The sequence below is a fragment of the Hyperoodon ampullatus genome (assembly GCF_949752795.1).
Source record: "Hyperoodon ampullatus genome assembly, chromosome: 2".
NCBI classification, from domain to species: Eukaryota; Metazoa; Chordata; class Mammalia; order Artiodactyla; family Ziphiidae; genus Hyperoodon; species Hyperoodon ampullatus.
Genome location: NC_136915.1, coordinates 100350130 through 100373825, shown reverse-complemented (window position 1 = coordinate 100373825; position 23696 = coordinate 100350130). Strand labels below are relative to the sequence as shown.

Genomic DNA, 23696 nt, shown 5'->3' with positions numbered 1-23696 from the left:
CTCCATATAACCTAATTGGCTGGGTGAGTTCTCATTGTCATTCCTGTCAACTAAATCAGACTTACTTTCTGACAGAGAAGTCTGACTTCATTTTTTAATTTGAATAAACATGTTAACATGCATCCCTATGACAACCATCTCTCTTCTGAATTCAGATTCTAAGATAGAAAGATAGATAAGTCTTAAAGCCTTGCCATGAGCTTATCACTTGGCCAAAACAAGATTCCACTGCCTTTATTATCCCTTACTAATGCTTTCTTTGCCTTATTATGAGGGTACCTTCCCTTAGGAGCAATGCATGCTTTGATAGTAAGGGGAGAAAGGATGCTGATAAATGGAACTGATAAAAATTACCACTCCCTCCCCACTCTACAATATACTTGAATTCAGAAATTCCAGGGGCCAGAATACTCTATTTCTAATGCTGAGCTTCACTGTTAAATAAGTAAATGGCACAAATCCCTATTATAGGTTCCTTGATTAAAAATGGTTCCTCCCAAACCCAAACTTTGAATTGTCCCTTGAGGCACATGGAGATCTTTACACTCTAGGGCAATGTACCTTGGAAAGATTCAGGATGGGTGAAAAGTAAACTTTTCTTTTGTAAAGTAGGAAAAGGTAATATATCTTTAGGGGACGCAGTGAGTCGGGGAGTGTATGTTGGCTAGGAAAGGAAAACCAGCATGACAGACCAATCAGAGGAATATTCTTCAGGTAGATCAGTTATAGGAAAGAGTCATATATAGTTGAAGCTTTAGAAATTGATTCTCTTAAAACCGTGTGTCCCATTTTGGTCCTTGCAAAGTTTCATGTAGTACTTCTAGAGGTATGCATAATCCCAGTTAAAGACTGAACTAAACCTTATCCACAAATGATCATCCAGAAATGGACTGTTGGTTCCATATTGATCTTTTCAGATACTCACATAAAGATAATGATTTATGTCTATAGTTTTATATTAAAAAAAGACAGGGGCTTCCCTGGTGGTGCAGTGGTTGAGAGTTCGCCTGCCGATGCAGGGGACACGGGTTCGTGCCCCAGTCCGGGAAGATCCCACATGCCGCGGAGCGGCTGGGCCTGTGAGCCATGGCCGCTGAGCCTGCACGTCCAGAGCCTGTGCTCCACAACAGGAGAGGCCACAACAGTGAGAGGCCCGCGTACCGAAAAAAAAAAAACACCACATTGTACACCTTAAAAATTAATAAAAGTTAAACATATACATTTAAAAAAAAAAAAAAAAAGACAAACATACCTATATATGTGATGTGACAAATTTCTCTTGACTCTTGTCATCAGTAATTACTAAATTAGTAGACTTTTTAAAATAAATGTAGTTATTTTATTTTATTTATTTTTGGCTTCATTGGGTCTTTGTTGCTGCGTGCAGGTTTTTCTCTAGTTGAGGAAAGCTGGGGCTACTCTTCATTGTGGTGCGCGGGCTTCTCATTGCGGTGGCTTCTCTTGTTGCGGAGCACGGGCTCTAGGCGCTCGGGCTTCAGTAGTTGTGGCTTGCAGGCTCTAGGGCACAGGCTCAGTAGTTGTGGTGCACAGGCCTCATGGCATGTGGGATCTTCCCGGAGCAGGTCTCGAACCTGTGTCCCCTGCATTGGCAGGCGGATTCTTAACCACTGCACCAACAGGGGAGCCCTAAATTAGTAGATTTTTGTTCTTATTCTATTGATTTGTTTATTTAGGACAGTGAACAAACATATTCTCAGGGCCAGCCAGCAGTGTTTTTTTGGATAATTTGCTTTCATGTTTTTTTTTTTTCAACATTTAAAAAAATCAGGAGATTTAACATTAAACTCCAGATTTACAATTTTAAGTTGGGAAATATGGACCTGCATTTCCACTTGGCAGTAATTAGTTAGATCTGAGCTGTGACTCTCTTAGACAGTGCATGTGCTTTTAGTTCACTTATTTATGTTTTCTGCCTGGTCTTAAGGCATTTATATTTGTGACCCATGGTCTTGGGTTGAATGGTAGTCTCTTCTGCTGGTTAGCATATTAGAATAGTATTTAACTTGAAAAATAGATAAATTTGATTGAATTGTTAACTGCTTGTGTTATTTTTTAAGCATATCGAGTATTCTTAAAGAGGACAGTTAAATACTAAATGAGCATATTGCTTTGAATTATTCCTAAACCTTGTTTTAGAAGGAAGTATATTCCTTCCTCTACTTTATTTCCCCTTTCCTCATTGGCTTAGAACTGCATTGGTTGTGAGGAATAATAAGGCTGGATAGAGCATTTGAAAACATGAGAATAGGAAAAAATGCTTAATGGTGGATTAGATGACCTTACTAGAAATAGAAGAAATGCAAATGCAAATGAGATAAGTTTTCATGTTTTAAATTAGCAAAGATTGATACTATTCAGTGTTGCTAAAGGAGTGGGGAAATAGTTACTCTCCTGCACTGCCTGAAAAAATGTAAATTAATACAGTCTCATTGAGAGGAGTTTGGAAATATATATCCAAAATCCTTTAAAAGATGCATTCAGGGCTTCCCTGTTGGTGCAGTGGTTGAGAGTCCGCCTGCTGATGGCAGGGGACACGGGTTCGTGCCCCGGTCCAGGAAGATCCCACATGCCGCAGAGCGGCTAGGCCCGTGAGCCATGGCTGCTGAGCCTGCGCGTCTGGAGCCTGTGCTCCGCAACGGGAGAGGCCACAACAGTGAGAGGCCCACGTACTGCAAAAAATAAAAATAAAAATAAATAAATAAATAAATAAAAGATGCATACATTTTGCAACCATTCCACTTCTAAAAATGAAATATTTGGTCAGGTTTGCAAAGATAGGTGTTGAAAGATGGTTATCACAATATTTGTATATTAGCAAAAAATTAATTATCCATCAAAAGAGAACTGGTTAAATAAATTACTATATATACTTAATATGCTAGAGTACCAAATAACCATTTAAACTGTTAATAAAGATTCAGTGTCAAAATTTAACCTGAAAATATCATGTAACTTATAGAAGAGAGCCTCATCATCAAAAATGGCAAGTCAAATATTATACTTGATTTTTATGTAATATTTTAATGTTTAAGCAAAATGTTATTCTTTACCTAGTCATTATCAAATGGGTGCTGACTTGCATCAATTTGTCAAGTTCAGGAAGCATTAGCTGTCAGCTAGCTGGTGACATGTTTGATATGAGAAATGTATTTTTGTTACCCAAGTAGAATATATTGTCTCCTTTTCTAAGCCAAGACTAATATTTTGTTTCCAAAGGAAAACTCAAACATTTTCCACATTATTCTTTCTGGACAGTTGTAGGTTTTGTTCCAAAAGCAACATTCATAGATTCTCTATTTTTCTTATCAAACTTGAAATAGGCCAGATAGTTTCATGGATCTACTTTGTTTTAGTTTTTTTAAAAATTTTTATTTATTTATTTATTTGGCTGCGTCGGGTCAGGTCTTAGTTTCGGCACATGGGATCTTTGTTGCGACACACGGGCTTCTCTCTAGTTGTGGTGCTCAGGTTCCAGAGTGTGCGGGTTCTCTAGTTGTAGCATGTGGGCTCCAGAACGTGCGGGCTCAGTAGTTGCGGCGCATGGGCTTAGTTGCCCTGCGACATGTGGGATCTTAGTTCCCTGACCAGGGATCAAACCTGCGTCCCCTGCATTGGAAGGTGGATTCTTAACCACTGGAACTCCAGGGAAGTCCCTGTTTGTTTAATTTTTAAGAAACTTTGCTTAGTGTGAAATTTTAATTTTGGTGCAGTAAATGACAACAAAAATAATATTGTTATTCCAGAAAGATCCTAATTCAGGCTTTTCTTGACTCTTAGTAGAGACTGACATTCTCCATAAATATACTATAGTCTAAGTTAATTCCTTTTTACCCCCCTTTTTATACAAAATGCAAATTCAAACATTCTTCATGGATTGAATCATTGATTAAATAAATACTGTGTTTTTTAAGTTTTTTGTATATTTTTAACAGTTCCATAGAACCTTTTCAAGAGGATAAAGGAACTAGAATATTTCATAGATTATAATCTGATATCAATTTTAATATGCATTTAGATATATAAATGTTCATGTATAATGATATAATTAACTTGATTAATTACCATCTATGTTATTATTCATATCAATCAGAGAAATAATATTTTAATTTCTACTTTATGTGACGCTTCCAAATTTAATGTAAATTTCTCATGAGGTTAATGTGAGCCATCACCCCAATTTCTTATTTCTTATGTTTAAGAACATGTTATTTAAATCTTTGTTTACTTTTATAACTCATTCTTCATACGTTTTGCATAAGATACTTTATGTTTACCATATCATCTACTTTTTGAAATGTTTTTCCTACAGTTATGCAGAAGGCATGGAGGGAAAGAAATCCTCCAGCTCGAATCAAAGCAGCCTATCAAGCTTTAGAATTAAACAATGAGTAAGTTTGAAATATATGGAAAATAAGTTTGTTTTGAAGGAAACCCAGGCAAGTGATTTTGTTTCCTTTTTTCTGTTCCTAAGACACTTGGAGTCATTAATAGTCCCCTTTCTCTTTTTGCATACTAGAGACAAAATTTGCAGTGTTCATTGACATTTGTATTTTGCTTCTGAAATTGTAAACTTACCTATGCTTTTGAATAGAAATTATGCTAGAAATACTTTAAAAAAGGGAGAATGCTGATCTGATTGGTGATAATACTTGATAATTAAAGAGTACTAAAATACTTAAGCCACCTGTTTTAATTTTGTTTTTCATTTAAGTCATTTATTTAAAGCATCCATTCAGTCCTGAGAACTGAAGTTGCTAGTAGGATTGGAGGCACGGGAAGGGAATTCAAAATAAGTAAAATGTGGCTTTAATTTAATTCTTTTTAATGTTAGCAGCTTTATTTTATTTATTTTTTTTTTGTGGTACGCGGGCCTCTCACCATTGTGGCCTCTCCCATTGCGGAGCACAGGCTCTGGACGCGCAGGCTCAGTGGCCATGGCTCAGGGGCCTAGCCGCTCCACAGCATGCGGGATCTTCCCGGACTGGGGCATGAACCCGTGTCCCCTGCATCGACAGGCGGACTCTCAACCACTGTGCCACCAGGGAAGCCCTACAGCAGCTTTATTTTTTTATAGCTCCTTTTATCAACTTTATATTTTGATAAAACAAAATGTAGAATCATAAGTGAACTTAGGGGCTTCCCTGGTGGCACAGTGGTTAAGAATCCGCCTGCCAATGCAGGGAACAGAGGTTTGAGCCCTGGTCTGGGAAGATCCCACAAGCCGTGGAGCAACTAAGCCCGTGCACCACAACTACTGAGCCTGTGCTTTAGAGCCTGCGAGCCACAACTACTGAAGCCTGCGTGCCACAACTACTAGAGCCTGTACTCTGCAACAAGAGAAGCCACTGCAATGAGAAGCCCACACACCGCAACGAAGAGTAGCCTCCGCTCGCCACAACTAGAGAAAGCCTGCGTGCAGCAACGAAGACTGAAGGCTGCCAAAAATAATAAATAAATTAAATTAATAAATTAAAAAAAATAAAAAATAAAAATAAGTGAACTTAATATTTAAATGGGACAGATCAGTAAGTATTAATCTAATATTAAATAAGTGCCAAGAGTAAAAATATGGCTCCAGTTGGGATTAATCAAGGAATGCCTCCTGAATAATGTGAACTTAGCATTGTCCCTGTACCCCTCCTTACTCCCTACCACAGATATACTAATCCTTATTAAGAAGACTTACCCAAGGTGGAACAAAACTGGCAGTGTAGGGAACTCAACAAGCAGTGAATGAATTTTATTGAAACTCTGAAAACTAATCAAAGTTTATTGCAACCTGGAGAATGCTTAATCAGTTTAAAAAAATAGCTGAATTTCTGTAAGAGAGCTTTGTGGTGTTTTAACTTAACACTGACCCCATCCTCCATTCCCTAGGTCAGTGGCAGCCTTGAAGACAACAGTCTGCCTTCTGGGTATAATTCCTACTATCAAAGGAAGCAGAACGGACCTTTTTCTCAAAGAATTATGGTTGTTTATTTTGACCCGTCTGGTTACTCTCTGAAGAACTAGCTCAAAGGGCTTGCCTATATTTTGGTTAATTCGAAACTCTCCCAGCACTGACACAGCTACACTGTTGGGGCATTGTTGAAAATATTTAAAGGCAAATGTATTAGCCAGTGCTGCCAGGATCAAGGGATAACAACTAGGGCAAACAAGAGACAAACTAGAAAGCTTGGGAGGAAAGGCTGGGGAATGAGAAACTTTGGGAAATAAACGCTTTTAAACGCTTCCACATATTCCTGGGAGTCTCAGAGGCTCCACACATGCCCAAAGTTGGGCACCTGCTCAGAAAAGATTTGAGAAGACCCTAAGCTCTCATGTGTGTCTGACTTTCAGGTTCTGCACAAACAGAAAGTGAAAGCTAAGGCAGAGTTGTAAACTGCCTGATTGAATGTTGAAGGTATGCCCCAATACACACACAGAACCCATCTGCAAAGACTTGCTTTTTGTTTTGTTTTTGGTTTCAGGTGTTTAGGGCAATCTCTGTCAAATCACTGACTAACCATTAAGCTAAAGGAGCAGACACTTCACTGGTCACTCATGACAGAATACAAACTTTACAAAATCAGTTCAGAAAAGTCACAACTGTAAGCAGCAACAATAATCTCTGGAGAGGAGGGGATATCTGATTTCTGGAGTTGCTAGATTATAATATTTAAAATTTCCAGTTTTCAACAAAAAAATTATAAGACATGCAAAGAAGCAAAATGATGCCCTACACAGAGAAAAGAAGAAAATGAATAAAAACTGTCCTTGAGGAAGCCCAGACTTTGGACTTTATAGACAAAAACTTGAAATCAACTATTTAAAATATGCTCAAAGAGGTAAAGGAAACCATATATAAAGAACTAAAGGAAACCATGAGAATTATGTCTCACCATTAGAGAATGTCAGTAAAGAGGTAGAAATAATAAAAAAGAACTAAATAGAAATTCTAGAGTTGAAAAGTATAACTGAAATTTAAAATTTCCTGTAGAGGTTCAGCAGCAGATATGAACAGGCAGAAGAAGGAATCAGCAAACTTGATTTAGGTAAAAAATAAAAGAATGAAGGAAAGTGAACAGAGCCTAAGAAACCTGTGGGACACTTTTAAACATACTTACCTGTGCATAATGGAGTCCCAGAAAGAGAGGAGAGAGACCAAAAGGGGCAAAAAGACTATTTAAAGAAATAATGGCTGAAAAGATCCCAAATTTGATGAAAGATATGGATCTACACATCCAGGAAGCTCAATGTACCCCAAGTATGACATACACAGAAGACATCCATAATGAGACACATTATAATCAAGCTTTCGAAAACCAAAGATAAGGAGAGATGCCTGAAAGCAGCAAGAGAGAAGCAACTCATCACATATAAGTGATCCTGAAAAAGATTAAGAGCTGCTTTCTCATCAGAAACCATGTAAGGCAGTGGGATAACACAAAGTTCAAAAAAACAAAACAAAACTGTCAGCTTAGGATTCTATGCTCAGCAACCCTGTCCTTCAAAATAAATGGAGAAATTAAGACATTCCCAGATAAACAAAAACAGAGTTCAGTGCTAGTAGACTTGTCCTACAAGAAATGCTGCAAGGAGTCCTTCAGGCTGAAATAAAAGGATACTAGACAGTCTTGACTCCACACAAAACAATAAAGAATGCCAGTAAAAGTAACTACATAAGCAAATTAAAAAGTCAATATTAATTTTGGGGGGGTTTGCAGTTCTTTTTATCTATATGATTTAAAAGACAGCTATGTAAAACAGTCACTATAAATCTATGTTGATGGACATACAGTTTATAAAGTTGCAATTTGTGACCATAACAACATAAGCGATAGGGGGAAGAGCTATATAGGGGCAAAGTTTTGTATGCTATTGAAACTAAATTAGTATTAATTCATACTAGATTTTTATAAGTTAAGATGTTAAATGTAATTGTTAACTGTTAACCACTAAGAAATAACAAAAAAAATGTGGTAAGTAATAAGGGAATCAAAATGGTATACTAGAAGGTACGTATCTAACACAAAAGAAGGCAAAATGCAGGAATTGAGAACAAAAAAAAGGACATATAGAAAACAAATAGGAAAATGGCAGAAACAATTCCTTCCTTATCACTAAGTACTTAAACAGGTAAATAGATTAAACTCTTCAATTAAAAGGCATTGATTAGCAGAATAAATAGGAAAAAAAAGTAGTCCAACTATATGCTGTCTACAAGAGATTCTTTAGACACAAAGAAGTACAAAGTGAAAGTGTGTAAAAAAGTATTCCAATAGTAATCAAAGAGAGCTGGAGTGGCTAAACTGGTATCAGACAAAATAGACTTTAAGACAAAAATTTTTTACAAGACAAAGAATGACATTATATAATGATAAAAGCTGTTCAATTCATCAAGAAGATATAACAATTATAAACTTATATATGTCTAATAACAAAACTTATGAAGCAAAAACTGACAGACTTGAAGGGAGAAATAAAGAATTCAACAATAATAGTTGGAGACATCAACACCTTATTTTCAATACTGGATAGAATAACTAGGCAAAAGATACCCAAGGAAATAGAAGACTTGAACAACACTATAAATCAACTGGACCTAACACATCTATGTAACACTCTACCCAACAACATCTCAAGTGTACATGGAACATTCTTCAGGATACATCATAATTAGGATATAAACAATTGTCAATAAACTTAAAATGATTGAAATCATATAAACTATTCACCCTCACTACAGTGGAATGAAATTAGAAGTCAATAACAGAAGGAAATCTTGAATTTCACAATATTGGAATATGTGGAAATTAAACAACCAACTCTTTTTTTTTTTTTTTTTTTTTTGCAGTACGCGGGCCTCTCACTGTTGTGGCCTCTCCCATTGCGGAGCACAGGCTCCGGATGTGCAGGCTCAGTGGCCATGGCTCACGGGCCCAGCCACTCCGCTGCATGTGGGATCTTCCCGGACAGGGGCACGAACCTGTGTCCCCTGCATCAGCAGGCGGACTCTCAACCACTGCGCCACCAGGGAAGCCCAAACAACCAACTCTTTTTTTTTTTTTTTTTTTTTTTTTTTTTTTTTTTTTTTTTTTGTGGTACGCGGGCCTCTCACTGTTGTGGCCTCTCCCGTTGCGGAGCACAGGCTCCGGATGCACAGGCTCAGCAGCCATGGCTCACGGGCCCAGCCGCTCCGCGGTATATGGGATCCTCCCAGACCGGGGCACGAACCCGTATCCCCTGCATCGGCAGGCGGACTCTCAACCACTGCGCCACCAGGGAGGCCCCAAACAACCAACTCTTAAACAACCAATGAGCCAAAGAAGAAATCACAAGATAAATTAGAAAAATACTTTGGAATGAGTGAAAATGAAGACATAACATACCAAAAAATTATGAAATACAGCAAAAGCTGTGAGTGATCAGAGGAAAATTTATATCTGTAAATACCTTCATTGATAAAGAAGAAAGATCTCAAATCAAAAACTTAACTTTATACCTTAAGGAACTAGAAATGAAGAGCCAACTAAACTCCAAGCAGAAGGGAAGGAGTAATAAAGATTAGAGTGATATAAACAAAACAATAGAAAAACAATAGATAGAATCAATGAAACTAAAGGTTGGGTATTTTTAAAAAGATCAACAAACTTGACAGACTTTAAGCTAGACTGACCAATTAAAAAAGAGAAACTCAGCTTACTTAAAATCAAGAATGAAACGGGGGACATTACTACTGACCTTAAAGAAATTAAAAATACTATAATAGAATACTATGAACAATTGTATGCCAAATTGGCTAACTTGGATGAAATGGCCAAATTCCCAGAAATGCACAAACTACCAAAACTGACTCAAGAAGAAATAGAAAATCTGAATAGACCTATAACAAATGAAGAGATTAAATCAGTAATTTAAAAAATTCCAAACAAAGAAAGCTCAGGACTAGGTTGCTTCACCACTGAATTCTACCAAACTCTTAAAGAAGAATTAACTCCAGTCCTTCTCAAACTCTTCAAAGAAAAAGAAGAGGAAGTAATTCTTCCTAACTTATTCTGTGAGACCAGTATTACTCTCATACCAAAACCAAAGAAAGACATCATAAGAAACAAAACTACAGACTAATATTCACTATGAATATAGATGCAGAGATTCTCAGTGAAATACTAGCACACCAAATACAGCAGCAGATTAAAAGGATTATACACCATGACCAAGTGGGATTATCCCAGGAAGGCAAGGGTGGTTTAACATGTGAAAATCAGTCAATGTAAGACATCACATTAATAGAACAAAGGACAAGACCCACACAATCATCTCTGTTGATGCTGAAAAAGTATTTGACAAAATCCAACACCATTTTATTATAAAAACAAATAAGGAATGTAAGGAAACTTCCTCAAACTGATAAAGAACGTCTATGAAAAACGTACAGCTAACTATGTACTTAAGAGTGAAAGTCTGAAAGCTTGCTAAGATCAAGAATAAGGCAAGAAAGTCTGCTCTTGCCACTTCTATTTATTTATTTTTAATTAATTAATTAATTATTTTTGGCTGCATTGGGTCTTTGTCGCTGTGTGCGGGCTTTCTCTAGTTATGGTGAGCAGAGGCAACTCTTCGTTGCGGTGCATGGGCTTCTCATTGCGGTGGCTTCTCTTGTTGCAGAGCACAGGCTCTAGGCATGCGGGCTTCAGTAGTTGTGGCTTGCGGGTTCTAGAGCACAGGCTCAGTAGTTGTGGTGCACGGGCTTAGTTGCTCTGCAGCATGTGGGATCTTCCCAGACCAGGGCTTGAACCCGTGTCCCCTGCATTGGCAGGTGGATTCTTAACCACTGCACTACCAGGGAATCCCACCACCTCTATTTAACATTGTACTGGAGGTGCTAGCCAATGCACTTAGGCAAGAAGAGGGGGAAAATGGCTTTCATATAGGAGAGGAAGAAGTAAAACTATCTCTCTTCACAGATGACATGATCTTATATATAGAAAACCTTAAAGAATCCACCAAAAAACTATTGGAGCTAATAAAAGAGTTCAGCAAAGTTGCAGGAGACAAGATCAACCTAAAATCAGTTGTTTTCTTATACAGTAGCAATGAACAATCTGAAAAGGAAATTAAGAAAACAGTTCCATTTACAATAGCATCAAAAATGTTAAAACACTTAAGAATAAATTTAACCAAGGAGGTACAAGACTTGTACACTGAAAACTACGAAGTATTATCAAAAGAAGTTAAAGACCTAAATAAATGGAAAGACATCTTGTGTTCATGGATTGGAAGACTTATTGTTAAGATATCAGTACTTCTCAAGTTGATCTACAAATTCTGTGCAGTCTCCATCAAAATTTCAGTTGCCCGTTTTGCAGAAATGGACAAACTGATCCTAAAATATGGAATTACAGGAGACCTCCAGTAGCCAAAACAATCTTGAAAAAGAACAAAGTAGGAGGACTCACTTCCTGATTCCAAAACTTACTATGAACCTACAGTAATTAAATAATAAGAATAGCCATCTAGATTAATGGAATTAAATTTAGAGTCCAGAAAAAAACCCATACATCTGTGGTCAATTGATTTTTCACAAGGGTGCCAAGACCATTCAGTGGGGGAAACAATAGTCTTTTCAACAAATGGTAACAGATAGATAACCACATATAAAAGTATGAAGTTAGACCCTTAACACACATCATACACAATTAATTAAAAATTAAAGACCTAAATTTAAGAGCTAAAACTATAAAACTCTTAGAAGAAAACATAGGAGCAAATTTTCATGACTGTCAATTTGGCAGTGGTTTCTTAGATATGACACCAAAAGCACAAGCAAAAAAGGAAAATTAGATAAATTAGACTTCATCAAAATTAAAAGCTTGGGCTTCCCTGGTGGCACAGTGGTTGAGGGTCCACCTGCCGATGCAGGGGACATGGGTTCGTGCCCCGGTCTGGGAGGATCCCACATGCCGCGGAGCAGCTGGGCCCATGAGCCATGGCCACTGAGCCTGCGCATCCGGAGCCTGTGCTCCGCAACGGGACAGGCCACAACAGTGAGAGGCCCGCGAACTGCAAAAAAAAAAAAAAAAAAAAAATTAAAAGCTTTTGTGCATCAAAGGATACTGTCAAGAAAGTGAAAACGCAACCCACAGGATAAGAAAATATTTGCAAGTCATATTTGATAAGGGTCTAGTTATCCAGAATATATAAAGAACTCTTACAACTCAGTGACAGAAAGACAACCAATTAAAAATTGGCAAAGGACTTGAAATGTCTGTTTCTTCAAGGAAGACCTACAAATGACCGAAAAGTACATGAAAAGATGCTGTGTCATTCATCATAAGGGAAATGAAAATGAAAAACACAATGAGATACCCCTTCACAAGAGGCATTTAACAGCAATGACAGAACAAAACAAAAACAAAAAATAGAAAGTGTTTATGAACAACCAAAATTTATTACCAAGTTTAAGCTCGTACTGCTCGTCACATGACAGGCCAATAATCAAGAGTTGTTGGGCAAGGGATAATGACTTTATTTGGAAAGCCAGCAAACTGAGAAGATGGTGGGCTCATGCCCCAAAGAACCATCTTGCCTGAGTTGGAATTCAGTCTTCTTTTTTTTTTTTTTTTTTTTTTTGCGGTACGCGGGCCTCTCACTGTTGTGGCCTCTCCCATTGCGGAGCACAGGCTCCGGACATGCAGGCTCAGTGGCCATGGCTCACGGGCCCAGCCACTCCGCGGCATGTGGGATCTTCCCGGACCGGGGCATGAAGCCGTGTCCCCTGCATTGGCAGGCGGACTCTCAACCACTGCTCCACCAGGGAAGCCCTCAGTCTTCTTTTATATTAAAAGGGGAGGGAGTAAAGTCAAACATTTTCTGGTTCCCATCAGCCTCCAGAGGGGATGTGTTAATTTCTTCCTCCCTGCAGTCATTCACAGGTGGGCCTGGTCAAGATGTTTCTTGTGAGGTAAACAGAAGTATTTTAGCTTAATGCTCATTACGTGGGAGACAGGGTTCTGAGAGATGCGTCATTATATATAATTTAAGCTTATAGGCAACATCACTATAGTGATTAATTTGTAATAGAATACAAATGTTCTTCCCTATTACAGAAAGTATAGGGAAAGATACGGAAATGTGATGTAAAGGGACATACCCCAAAGAAAATACTTGTTTTACCATTTTACTTAAAATTGCCTTGCTTGCTTTCTTTATAGCTGTGCTACTGCGTATGTTCTACTGGCTGAGGAAGAAGCAACAACTATTGTAGATGCTGAAAGGTTATTTAAACAGGCACTCAAGGCAGGAGAAACAATTTACAGGCGGTCACAACAGTGCCAGCACCAAAGTCCTCAGCATGAAGCTCAACTGAGTAAGTGAATTTGAACTAATTTTCCCCTGTCTTTTAGTTCCTGCAACTGCCTGTTTTATGTGTAAAACACAAAACAACAAAAATTTTTAAAAACTTAATACTTAAAAGTTAGCTACTTTTCATAAGAGATAACAAATCTATTCAAGTCAGCAAGACAGAAATGTATATTAGCTAGAGAATGCTTGTAGAAGGGAACAGATCTGTTCTAGTTATTGAGAGATGTGCTGCTCTGAAACTTAACAGTAATTTATTTCATGTGAGAATTGGGCTGGTCATTGGAGAAACACAACTCAAAAGTATTCAAGATTCAAGAGAACCTTCTAGTGATGATAAGCAGCTATTACCTTTATCCTCACCCTTACCCAAGCAATAGTAGAGGTATATCATTTGGTTTGCTCTTCAGACAGTATATATCTCCATATAGTGCCAGGGAGTGGCCTTTCAGCACAAAACCAGCCTTACACTTGATATTGACTATTTCTTTGGTTGTTTTTTCTCTATGATGTGTTTGAGACCATATGGGCCATAGCAACTGAGGTCCTTTCTTTCCACTCTCAGGCATACTCTCCCAGTTGTAATCGAGACACTTTTACCAAAGATGTTAGAATCTGTAATGCTGCTGCTTCCTGCTATTTTGTGTGGCCAGAGGACTTTAGTTTCATGATTTTGGCAGATAGTGGGCAATAAATTGAAATATGTTTATATAATGCATTATCTCCTGGAGTTAAGTTCTAAATCTTTTGTTTGTGTAAATTAAAATTAGGATAATGTTTTCTCTCTAAACTAAATATTGATTTATATAGTATGTTTCATTAATGCGTGTTGTTATAGCACATAACTGTGGGAATATGTAATTTTGCAGTCTGGAACTAATGAAACTACATCTGTAAAAAGGTCATGCCATTTGTCCTTGTATAATCTCAGGTATAGTTATGAGATAGTTCCATAAATATTTGTTAGCCCTTTCTAGAAGTAGTTTTGTAGTTTGTTAGTTACTTGCTGTTGACCAAAAATTTACGCTGGCATGGAAATTTTGTTTTGAATATCTTTTGTTTGTCAGCTAAGATAATAGAGAATATTAAAATAGTAGATTGTTTATGCAGAAACTTAGTAATGTTATTTCTTCCTATTAATGTATGTCTTTTAATAGTAAAATCTACTTGCTAAGTATACACAAATTACTTTATATATACTGTACTCAGATTACTTAATGTTAGAGGCAAAAGTAATCCTATATATATATTTTTTAAGCTTTTACTATAAAAAACTTCAAACATCTATAAAAATAGAGCAGTATAATGAACCTTCATTCATCGTTCATCACCCAAATTCAACTATTATTAATATTCTTCCATTCTGACACAATTTAATTTTAATTGAACCTCCCAAGGTAAGCATATAAAATTAACTGGTAATATGTTAATGAAGTAGCAGGTCATAAAAGTGATAGCTTTGTGTCATTTGTTGTTTTTCTAAATAGGGAGAGATACCAATGTACTGGTGTATATTAAAAGAAGACTGGCAATGTGTGCAAGAAAATTAGGAAGAATAAGAGAAGCAGTAAAAATAATGAGAGATGTAAGTAAATTTGATGACTCAACCTTTATCTTTATTCCTTCAAAAACAAAATATGTTTTAAGTTGCCAGTTAAGTTAATGCAGAATCACTATGTGTTTTCCTTTTTTTTTTTTTTTTAACACTGATTGATTGATTGATTGATTGGCCGTGCTGCCCAGCTTGTGGGATCTTAGTTCCCTGACCAGGGATCGAACCCCGGGCCCCAGCAGAAAAAGTGCCAAATCCTAACCACTGGACCGCCAGGAAATTCCCCAGAATCACTGGTTTTTTTAATTGATAGTTTTATAACAAGATATTTATTTAATATACATAGATTTCTTAGAGGTTGAGTCTCCACAGTTTTAAGAGACAAAAGAATTTCTACCTCAGTGAATTTGATTCAGCTCTATTGAGTTCCTTTTGTAAAATTTTAATCTTTTTTCTTTTTAATATACAGTTGATGAAAGAATTTCCCCCTCTTACCATGTTGAACATCCATGAAAATCTCCTAGAATCACTTTTAGAATTACAGGCCTATGCAGATGTCCAAGCAGTTCTAGCAAAATATGATGGTGAGTGATAATTCTCTTAGTTGATAGCATGGTTAAAGTATTTTTTTTCTATTAAGTAATCATAAATGTGATCCTACTCTGGTATTTCTGTGATTTTCTCTTTGCATTCTTACCAGTCAGTATCTAGTATCTGTGGATACAAGTTGCTATTAAGTATCTTCTTTATCAGTACTTTTGGTAGCAAAAGTCTGCAAGGAGGAACTTTCCTTCTCTCAAGATGTATTCATTTGTTTATTGAGCGCCTAATGTGAGTGGGGAACTTGGAATACAGTGGTGAATAAGAAGACATGGACTGGGCTTCCCTGGTGGCGCAGTGGTTGAGAGTCTGCCTGCCAATGCAGGGGACACGGGTTCGTGCCCCGGTCCGGGAGAATCCCACATGCTGCGGAGCGGCTGGGCCCGTGAGCCATGGCCGCTGAGCCTGCGCGTCCGGAGCCTGTGCTCCGCAACGAGAGGCCACAGCAGTGAGAGACCCGTGTACCGCAAAAAAAAAAAAAAAAAAAAAAAAAAAAAAGAAGACATGGACTTAGCCCTCATAGAATTTACCATTTAGTGGAACATACAGACAAATGAATAGTAGTTATATTGAGGCATAGCGTGTTAGGTGAGGTAATAGAAAAGTATGGGGTGCTATGCACTTCATTTGTTTTGGAGTGGCAGGGAAGGCTAACAGAAGTTGCTTAGAGTATATATAAGAGTAACTCAGAATAACATTTTACAATGCTTTTTAGTTACAAAGTGTAATTTGTTATCTCATCTGATCCTTATAACAATCTTGTGAAGTGGTAGGACAAGTACAATATTTTTACTGTTTCCGGTTAGTAAATAAGAAAACTGGAGTAGAGGAAGGTTAAGTGATTGGGTAAGGTCTTCTAGCCAGTAAGTGGCAAGCTTGAACTTAAATTTAGGTATTCCATTTGTTTGTTTACTAGTCTCCCAACAGTAAGTAAGAAGTCAATATATGTTGGCTATTTTTATTATTATACGATAACAGTGCCAGTTTACCACAAATGGAGTTGGGATAATTTTTGAGAAGCATAGCCTTTCTCCTCATTCTGAGTGAGGCATCAGCTTTTAATCCCAAGTTGAAAACATCCTAATAGCATAATATTTCTGGTCATATCTTTCACTGTATTAGAACACATATAAGTCACTTATTCACACTCTCCTGTTGTAAGCTCTTACCCATTAGCTTGGGAATCTCCATGACTTGGAAAGTTTGAAATTTGTTACACTTGGAAAGAGAAGTTTATTTCTTTTAAACATCTGGAATTGTTAGGAAGTGCTTTAGAGTAGTATAGGCTCATGGAGAAATTTGTGAGAAATTCTTTCCATACGTTACTTATCAGATGCATGGCCTGCTTATGATACTTATGATGAACAAGCTTAGGGACTGAATATGAAAAATCAGATAGGACCTATTCATTAAAAATAAAATAAAACTAGCAACTTGGATATGCATCTGTGTTTTCAGTTATTTATGAGTCCCCAGTTTTTACCCTTCTAGAATCCTGAAAAAGTTAAAAGCATGTTTACTTCTTTAGTTCTCCATTTGCTGGTATAACTCTGGAATCTGGAAAGAGAGTTCTGTAGTCTTACTCTGCCAATAACATTATTTTGGTCATTCTTTAAGAAAGAGCTTATACAATTAATTTCATTATAGTTCTCAATTTCTTTTTATTTTATAAAAAATCATCATTTAAGAAAATGTAGAAAATGCAAAAACATCGGAAGAAGAAAAAAATGAAAACCACCCATGATTATATCACCTGGATTTAACTACTATTAATTTTTTAAACATTTATTTATTTATTTATTTAGGCTGCGCCAGGTCTTAGTCGCGGCATGTGGGATCTTCGTTGTGTCACGCAGGATCTTTCGTTGTGGCATGTGGGCTTCTTAGTTGCAGCATGTGCACTCTTAGTTGCGGCAAGCATGTGGGATCTAGTTCCCCAACCAGGGACTGAACCCAGGCCCCCTGCATTGGGAGTGCGGAGTCTTACCCACTGGGCCACCAGGGAAGTCCTGTTAATTTTTTTTTTTAATCTTAGTTCTTCTCTGTGAAAAGGTGGAGTTTTTACATAGTTCTGTCTATACAATGGCTTTTTCCTTGGATAGTATTATTATAAGCAGCTTCTTATAAGCATTTGTTGAGTACTTTTTACCATTGTATGAGGGCTTTCACAGACATGGTTTAATTTAATCTCTGCTAGAAAAGTACCATTTCTCTATTTTGGGAAAACTGAGGTTAAAGAAGTTGCTGCTAGTTCAAGGATGCATAGCTGGTAAATAGTAGAATCAAGATTCAAACTCAGGTTTTCCAATTATATGTCCATGTGCTTTTACTACTATATTATATCTGTTGAATTTGAACTATGAATTATTCTTATTAGAAATTGTCTTAAGATATTTTTGTGATTCTTACCTAAATTAAAAATTATTATTATAGATATAAGCCTTCCAAAGTCAGCAGCCATCTGTTATACAGCAGCACTATTGAAGACAAGGACTGTTTCAGATAAGTAAGTAGTTATGAAAACTATAATAGTTTAGAAAGACTGCTAAACTCAATATTGTTTTTCATCCACTGACTTTAAACAATGCTTTTTTCCCCCCTACTTCCTGCTGAATAACCCTTGATCTTATGGGGCTTAGAAGCTTCTTACTATGTGTAGTGGAAAGAGCAAGGTTTTTAGAGCTAAGTAAGCTTGGATTCAAATTCAAAGTCTACAGCATACCAGCTGTGGAACTTTGGTCAAGTTAATCAGTTTGAGTTTCTTCGTTATCTGTAAAATGAGAATAATAATACTGTAGGATGGTTGTGTGAGGATTATATGTGTTAAATGCCCAAAGCAATGCTAGATAGAAAGTACATCCAGTACATAGTAGCTATGATGGTAATGGTAAGGTATGTGGTAGGGAAATAGGTTTCATGTTACCTGTTTTGAGATTATAATTCTGAGTTATTCTGATTTCCTTGTATTTTTGGCTGTCCTTAATGAATTTCTCTTTATTCCACAGGTAAGTTATTCAGAAACCAACCAAATGGCAACTGCTTTCTTTCACCTTAGATTACTGTGGCTTGATATGAATTAGAATGGACTGTTCCCAGTCTGTGAACAGTGAAAATTTGATAAGAATGTACTTCTATTTCATGAGATTCTCTAGATGTCCTTGTGTAGCATTTCTTATTTTATTACTTTGCCCAAAGTGTGCCTTTAATGGACTTCTGAAGGCTTTCTTCACCTTAACTTGAAGATTTCCATTTCTTATGCTACCTTCCTTTATATGTTGAACCAAAGGCTTTACTTTTATGTTTAGTAGCTATTTGGCTTTGACTTTGGCCATCACCAGAAACCTCTTTATTTAGGGGGCTAGATTAAGATCTCAATTAATTAATTGATTAAAATACTTATTTATTTAAATATTTATTTCTTCATTTTGTGGTTTTCTTATAGATTTTCTCCAGAAACAGCCTCCAGAAGAGGGTTAAGCACAGCAGAAATTAATGCTGTGGAAGCAATTCATAGAGCTGTGGAATTTAATCCTCATGTTCCAAAAGTAAGAAACTTTATGATAGAAATACTACTTTTATTTAAGTTAATCAAATTGATAACAGTGTATAGACCAAAGTTTGGGTCTCCATAATTTGAGGCAGAATTGTTTTAGTCTGCTATATTTTGATGCTTAGTGTTTGCCCTAAAGGGGATGTTAAAAAGAATTTAGAAAGGTGGATAGGAGCAGTATTTCAGTACAGGCTTTATAATTGCTGTCAAAATAAAATTTGATGTACAATATGTTCACTTAGCTGTTCCTTTTACTATAGTTATAGAGAAGAAATAAAATGGCTTGGTCCTAATAAAAGATCATTCATATTTCAGATCATTAAATCAAATTTCCTGTTACTATAAAAACTTTTTACATCTAGACAGATGCTTTTGAATGAGGGCTGGGTAGACAAAGACTGAAGACAAATAGATTAAAATAATCAGTATTAGGAAACAGATGTGAAAGTTCCCAGAAAAACTGCTGAGTTGATGTTTATTTAGTCCCAGATGAACTGTACTCATCTCATTTGTCTTAATGTTGTACACCTTGCAGACATACAGATCATTGGTTAATCTTTGTGTGTTATAACCCAAGATGAAATTTTGGGTTTTAAAAACAATGCCCAAGTTAGGGAGTATAGAGTATTCAAGAATATGCCTTTATTTAAAAGAGTAATTGTAACTGTTGATTCCAATATAATATGTTAGTGGAATTTGGAAACTAGTAAACATTAAAGGATTAACCTCTAAAAAATAATCTCGAAGAAATGCAAGTTGTAAGTCTGTTAGAGTAAGTAAAGACAGAGTCAAGAATATTACTGAAATCTAAGGATGAGAGTCAACAAATATTTATGCCATTCTCTCATTAAGTAAAACTGGTCCCATAAATTTCAATAAAAATTTTAGTGTGAATTGTAATACATATACAGCAAAGTGTAAAAAACAGAAATGTGTATCTTAATGATTTATTATAAAGCAAATGAGTGGTGGAAACTACCACTGAGGTCAAGAAACAACATTGTCAGCCCCCAGAAACCCACCTGCCCTTTCCCAATTACAACTTCTTCCCTCCTGCCTAAACATAACCACCATTCTGACATTAATTATGTTTATTAATTATGCTTTTCCTTCTTTTCTTATATTTTTAGTCTATACTTTTCCTTTATTGCTGGCTTTATAAAACAAGTTAAGGAATTGTCCCTCTTTTATCATTCTCTGGAATAATTTGTGTAAAAATTAGAATTATTTCTGCCTTCAGTGATTGGAAGAATTTGCTGATAAAGCTGTCTGATTTTGGATTTTTCTTTGTGAGAAGAATTTTCATTACAAATTTTGTATCTTTAATAGTTTAATTACAAATTCAATTTCTTTAACCATTCCATAACTATTCACATTTCTTGTTTCTTCTTGTGTTAGTTTTTGGTAAGTTGTATTTTTCTAGGAATTTATTACATCAAAATTTTCAAATTTATTGGCATAAAGATTTCATAAAATCCTTTTATTAGCTTGTTAATATGTGCAGAATCAGTTGTAACATCCATTTTTTAATTCATAACACTGGCTACCTTTCTTTTTGCCCCTCTATTGGATTCCTCAGGGATTTATCAATTTTATTAGTCTTTGTGAAGAACTAACCTCTGGCTTTGTTGATCTTCTCTACTGTTTGTTTTCTGGTGCATTCATTTCTGCTCTTTACGGCCTTCTTTCAACTTTCTTTGGCCCCATTTTAGTTTTTTTATTTCTTGCATCTTCTTTTTTTTTAATTAATTATTTTTGGCTACGTTGGGTCTTCATTGCTGCGTGCGGGTTTTCTCTAGTTGTGGCAAGTGGGGGCTACTCTTTGTTGCGGTGTGCAGGCTTCTCATTGCAGTGGCTTCTCTTGTTGCAGAGCACAGGCTCTAGGTGTGCGGGCTTCAGTAGTTGTGGCATGTGTACTCAGTAGTTGTGGCTCGCAGGCTGTAGAGCACAGGCTCAGTAGTTGTGGCACATGGGCTTAGTTGCTCCGTGGCATGTGGGATCTTCCCGGACCAGGGCAAGAACCTGTGTCCCCTGCTTTGGCAGGCGGATTCTTAACCACTGAACCACCACGGAAGTCCCTCTTGTATCTTCTTATAAGGTATTTAACTCATTAATTTTTAGTCTTTCTTCTTCTAACATATCCATTTAAGTCTATAAACCTCTCTCTAAGTACAATTTTAAATGCATACTATAGCATTATTTTTTTTATAATTTAGTTCAAAAATATTTTCTAATTTCCACTATGACTTCCTCTTTGATTTAGAGGTATATTTATTCCATTTAGACGTGTATTTCTTAATTTTAAAACATATGAAAATTATCTTTTTATCAATGATTTCTGACGTAATTGCATCGTGGCCAGAGAACATACTCTGTGTGATTTCACCCCTTTGAAACATTTTTTAATTCTTGAATTTCTATTTATTTTTCACATCTCTCATATTATTTATAGGTTTGAATTCTCTGCCAAAAGTTTAAATAGAATCTATTATCTCTTTGAAAATAAAGTAGTTATCTTAAAGTCTTTCTCTGATAATCCCAATATCTAGAACGTCCCTGTTTCTGTTTTTAATATCTGTTTTTTTCTGCTGCATCATGTTCATATTGTCTTTTCTCTTATGCCTGATTTTCTTTCACTATGTGCCAGATATTTTATTTGAAAAATTGTAGAAATAGCTTAGAATCTCAGATAATATTATATTCCTTCATAGAGGATTTTCCTTGCCCTTAGATGCCTGGAAGAAGCATTGGTAGGACAGGATCACCTTAATTCAGTTTCAGGGATTGAAATGTTCTGGTCTACCCGGATGACTTGAAACTGGACTGCAGTCCATGAAAGTTTCAGTTTATTTCTGGTTCACCCTTATTCCTAACATGCAGCCTTTCAGAGTCCCCGTCCAATCCTGAGGGTTTTGCCAGGCTCTTACTCTTGACAGGACTTGGACTTCAACTTTTGTTCCTGTAGCCTTATGAAACTGGCAAAAATACTGAACAGCCTCCTAGCTATCTTTTCCAGAATTGTCAAATGTCCCTATAGTGAAAGAAGCCCCAGGTGTGGCTTACTTCTCTGCTTTCTGCCGTCTTTGGACTGTGGCCTGGTAATTCTCTACCCTTTGTTAATTCTCTGATGTATTTGATTCAGTTTTAAAAATTGACAGCTTTTCTAGCTGTCTGGGAGGGTTCATCTGAGTTACCCAGTCTTCCATTACCAGAAGCAGAGGTCTAAAAATACTTGTATATGAAATGCTCTGCTCTCTCTTGCTGCAGAGTGGTCAAGAGAACGGATTCAGCAACTAAACTGCCTACATTTGAATTCTGGCTCCACTACTTCCTAGCTGTATTACCTTGGACAAGTTGCTTAACTTCTCTAGACTTGAGTTTCCTCATGTGTAAACTGGGGATAATATTCCCTACCTCTTAGAGTTGTTATTAAGATTAAATGAGTGCATATCTTTAAAGTGCTTAGAAGAGTACCTAACATGTAGTAAGCTTTACAGAAGTGGTTGTTATTGTTTTTACCCAGGATGGGGTGGAAATCTGTTCCTTGTGTGAGAAGATAAGCAGCAGTTATTAATCAGAACTATTCAAATTAAATACACCATTGATATCTAAAAATTTTATTTAATTCCCACTCAAAATAACAAAATAGGGATTGTCTGTTCCTGGGGTTGTGCTTTTCTGCTTTAAAAACCCTCTTACGTAAAGTGTATTCTCAGCAGTAACAATTCTTTTTTTTTTAAACATCTTTATTGGAGTATAATTGCTTTACAATGGTGTGTTAGTTTCTGCTCTATAACAAAGTGAATCAGCTATACATATACATATATCCCCATATCCCCTCCCTCTTGCATCTCCCTCCCACCCTCCCTATCCCATCCCTCTAGGTGGTTGCAAAGCACGGAGCTGATCTCCCTGTGCTATGCAGCTGCTTCCCGCTAGCTATCTATTTTACATTTGGTAGTGTATATATGTCCATGCCACTCTCTCACTTCGTCGCAGCTTACCCTTCTCCCTCCCCGTGTTCTCAAGTCCATTCTCTACGTCTGCATTTTTATTCCTGTTCTGCCCCTAGGTTCTTCAGAACCATTTTATTTTTTTAGATTCCATATATATGTATTAGCATACAGTATTTGTTTTTCTCTTGCTGACTTACTTCACTCTATGACAGACTCTAGGCCCATCCATCTCACTACAAATAACTCAATTTCGTTCTTTTTATGGCTGAGTAATAGTCCATTGTATATATGTGCCACATCTTCTTTATCCATTCATCTGTCGATGGACACTTAGATTGCTTCCATGTCCTGGCTATTGTAAATAGAGCTGCAATGAACATTGTAGTACATGACTTTTTTTGAATTATGGTTTTCTCAGGGTATATGCCCAGTAGTGGGATTGCTGGGTCATATGGTAGTTCTGTTTTTAGTTTTTTAAGGAATCTCCATACTGTTCTCCATAGTGGCTGTATCAATTTACATTCCCACCAGCAGTGCAAGAGGGTTCCCTTTTCTCTACACCCTCTCCAGCATTTATTGTTCGTAGATTTCTTGATGATGGCCATTCTGACTGGTGTGAGATGATACTTCATTGTAGTTTTGATTTGCATTTCTCTAATGATTAGTGATGTTGAGC

At 36.6% G+C, this 23696-nt stretch overlaps 1 protein-coding gene across 6 annotated transcripts in view; it reads left to right on the top strand.

Moving 5' to 3' along the window:
- ST7L (suppression of tumorigenicity 7 like) overlaps nt 1–23696 on the top strand; it is a gene marked incomplete at both ends in the record, with an annotated part of 86320 nt that overhangs the window by 15929 nt on the left and 46695 nt on the right. For 5 of the 6 annotated variants that reach the window (XM_079698664.1, XM_079698666.1, XM_079698668.1 and 2 more), the window contains 6 exons: nt 4331–4409; nt 13215–13369; nt 14850–14947; nt 15384–15498; nt 17948–18020; nt 18957–19059. In XM_079698664.1, the coding sequence (XP_079554790.1) occupies nt 4331–4409; nt 13215–13369; nt 14850–14947; nt 15384–15498; nt 17948–18020; nt 18957–19059 (623 nt within the window). The remainder of the gene's footprint in view (nt 1–4330; nt 4410–13214; nt 13370–14849; nt 14948–15383; nt 15499–17947; nt 18021–18956; nt 19060–23696) is intronic. The other variant, XM_079698669.1, reaches the window with a different exon arrangement.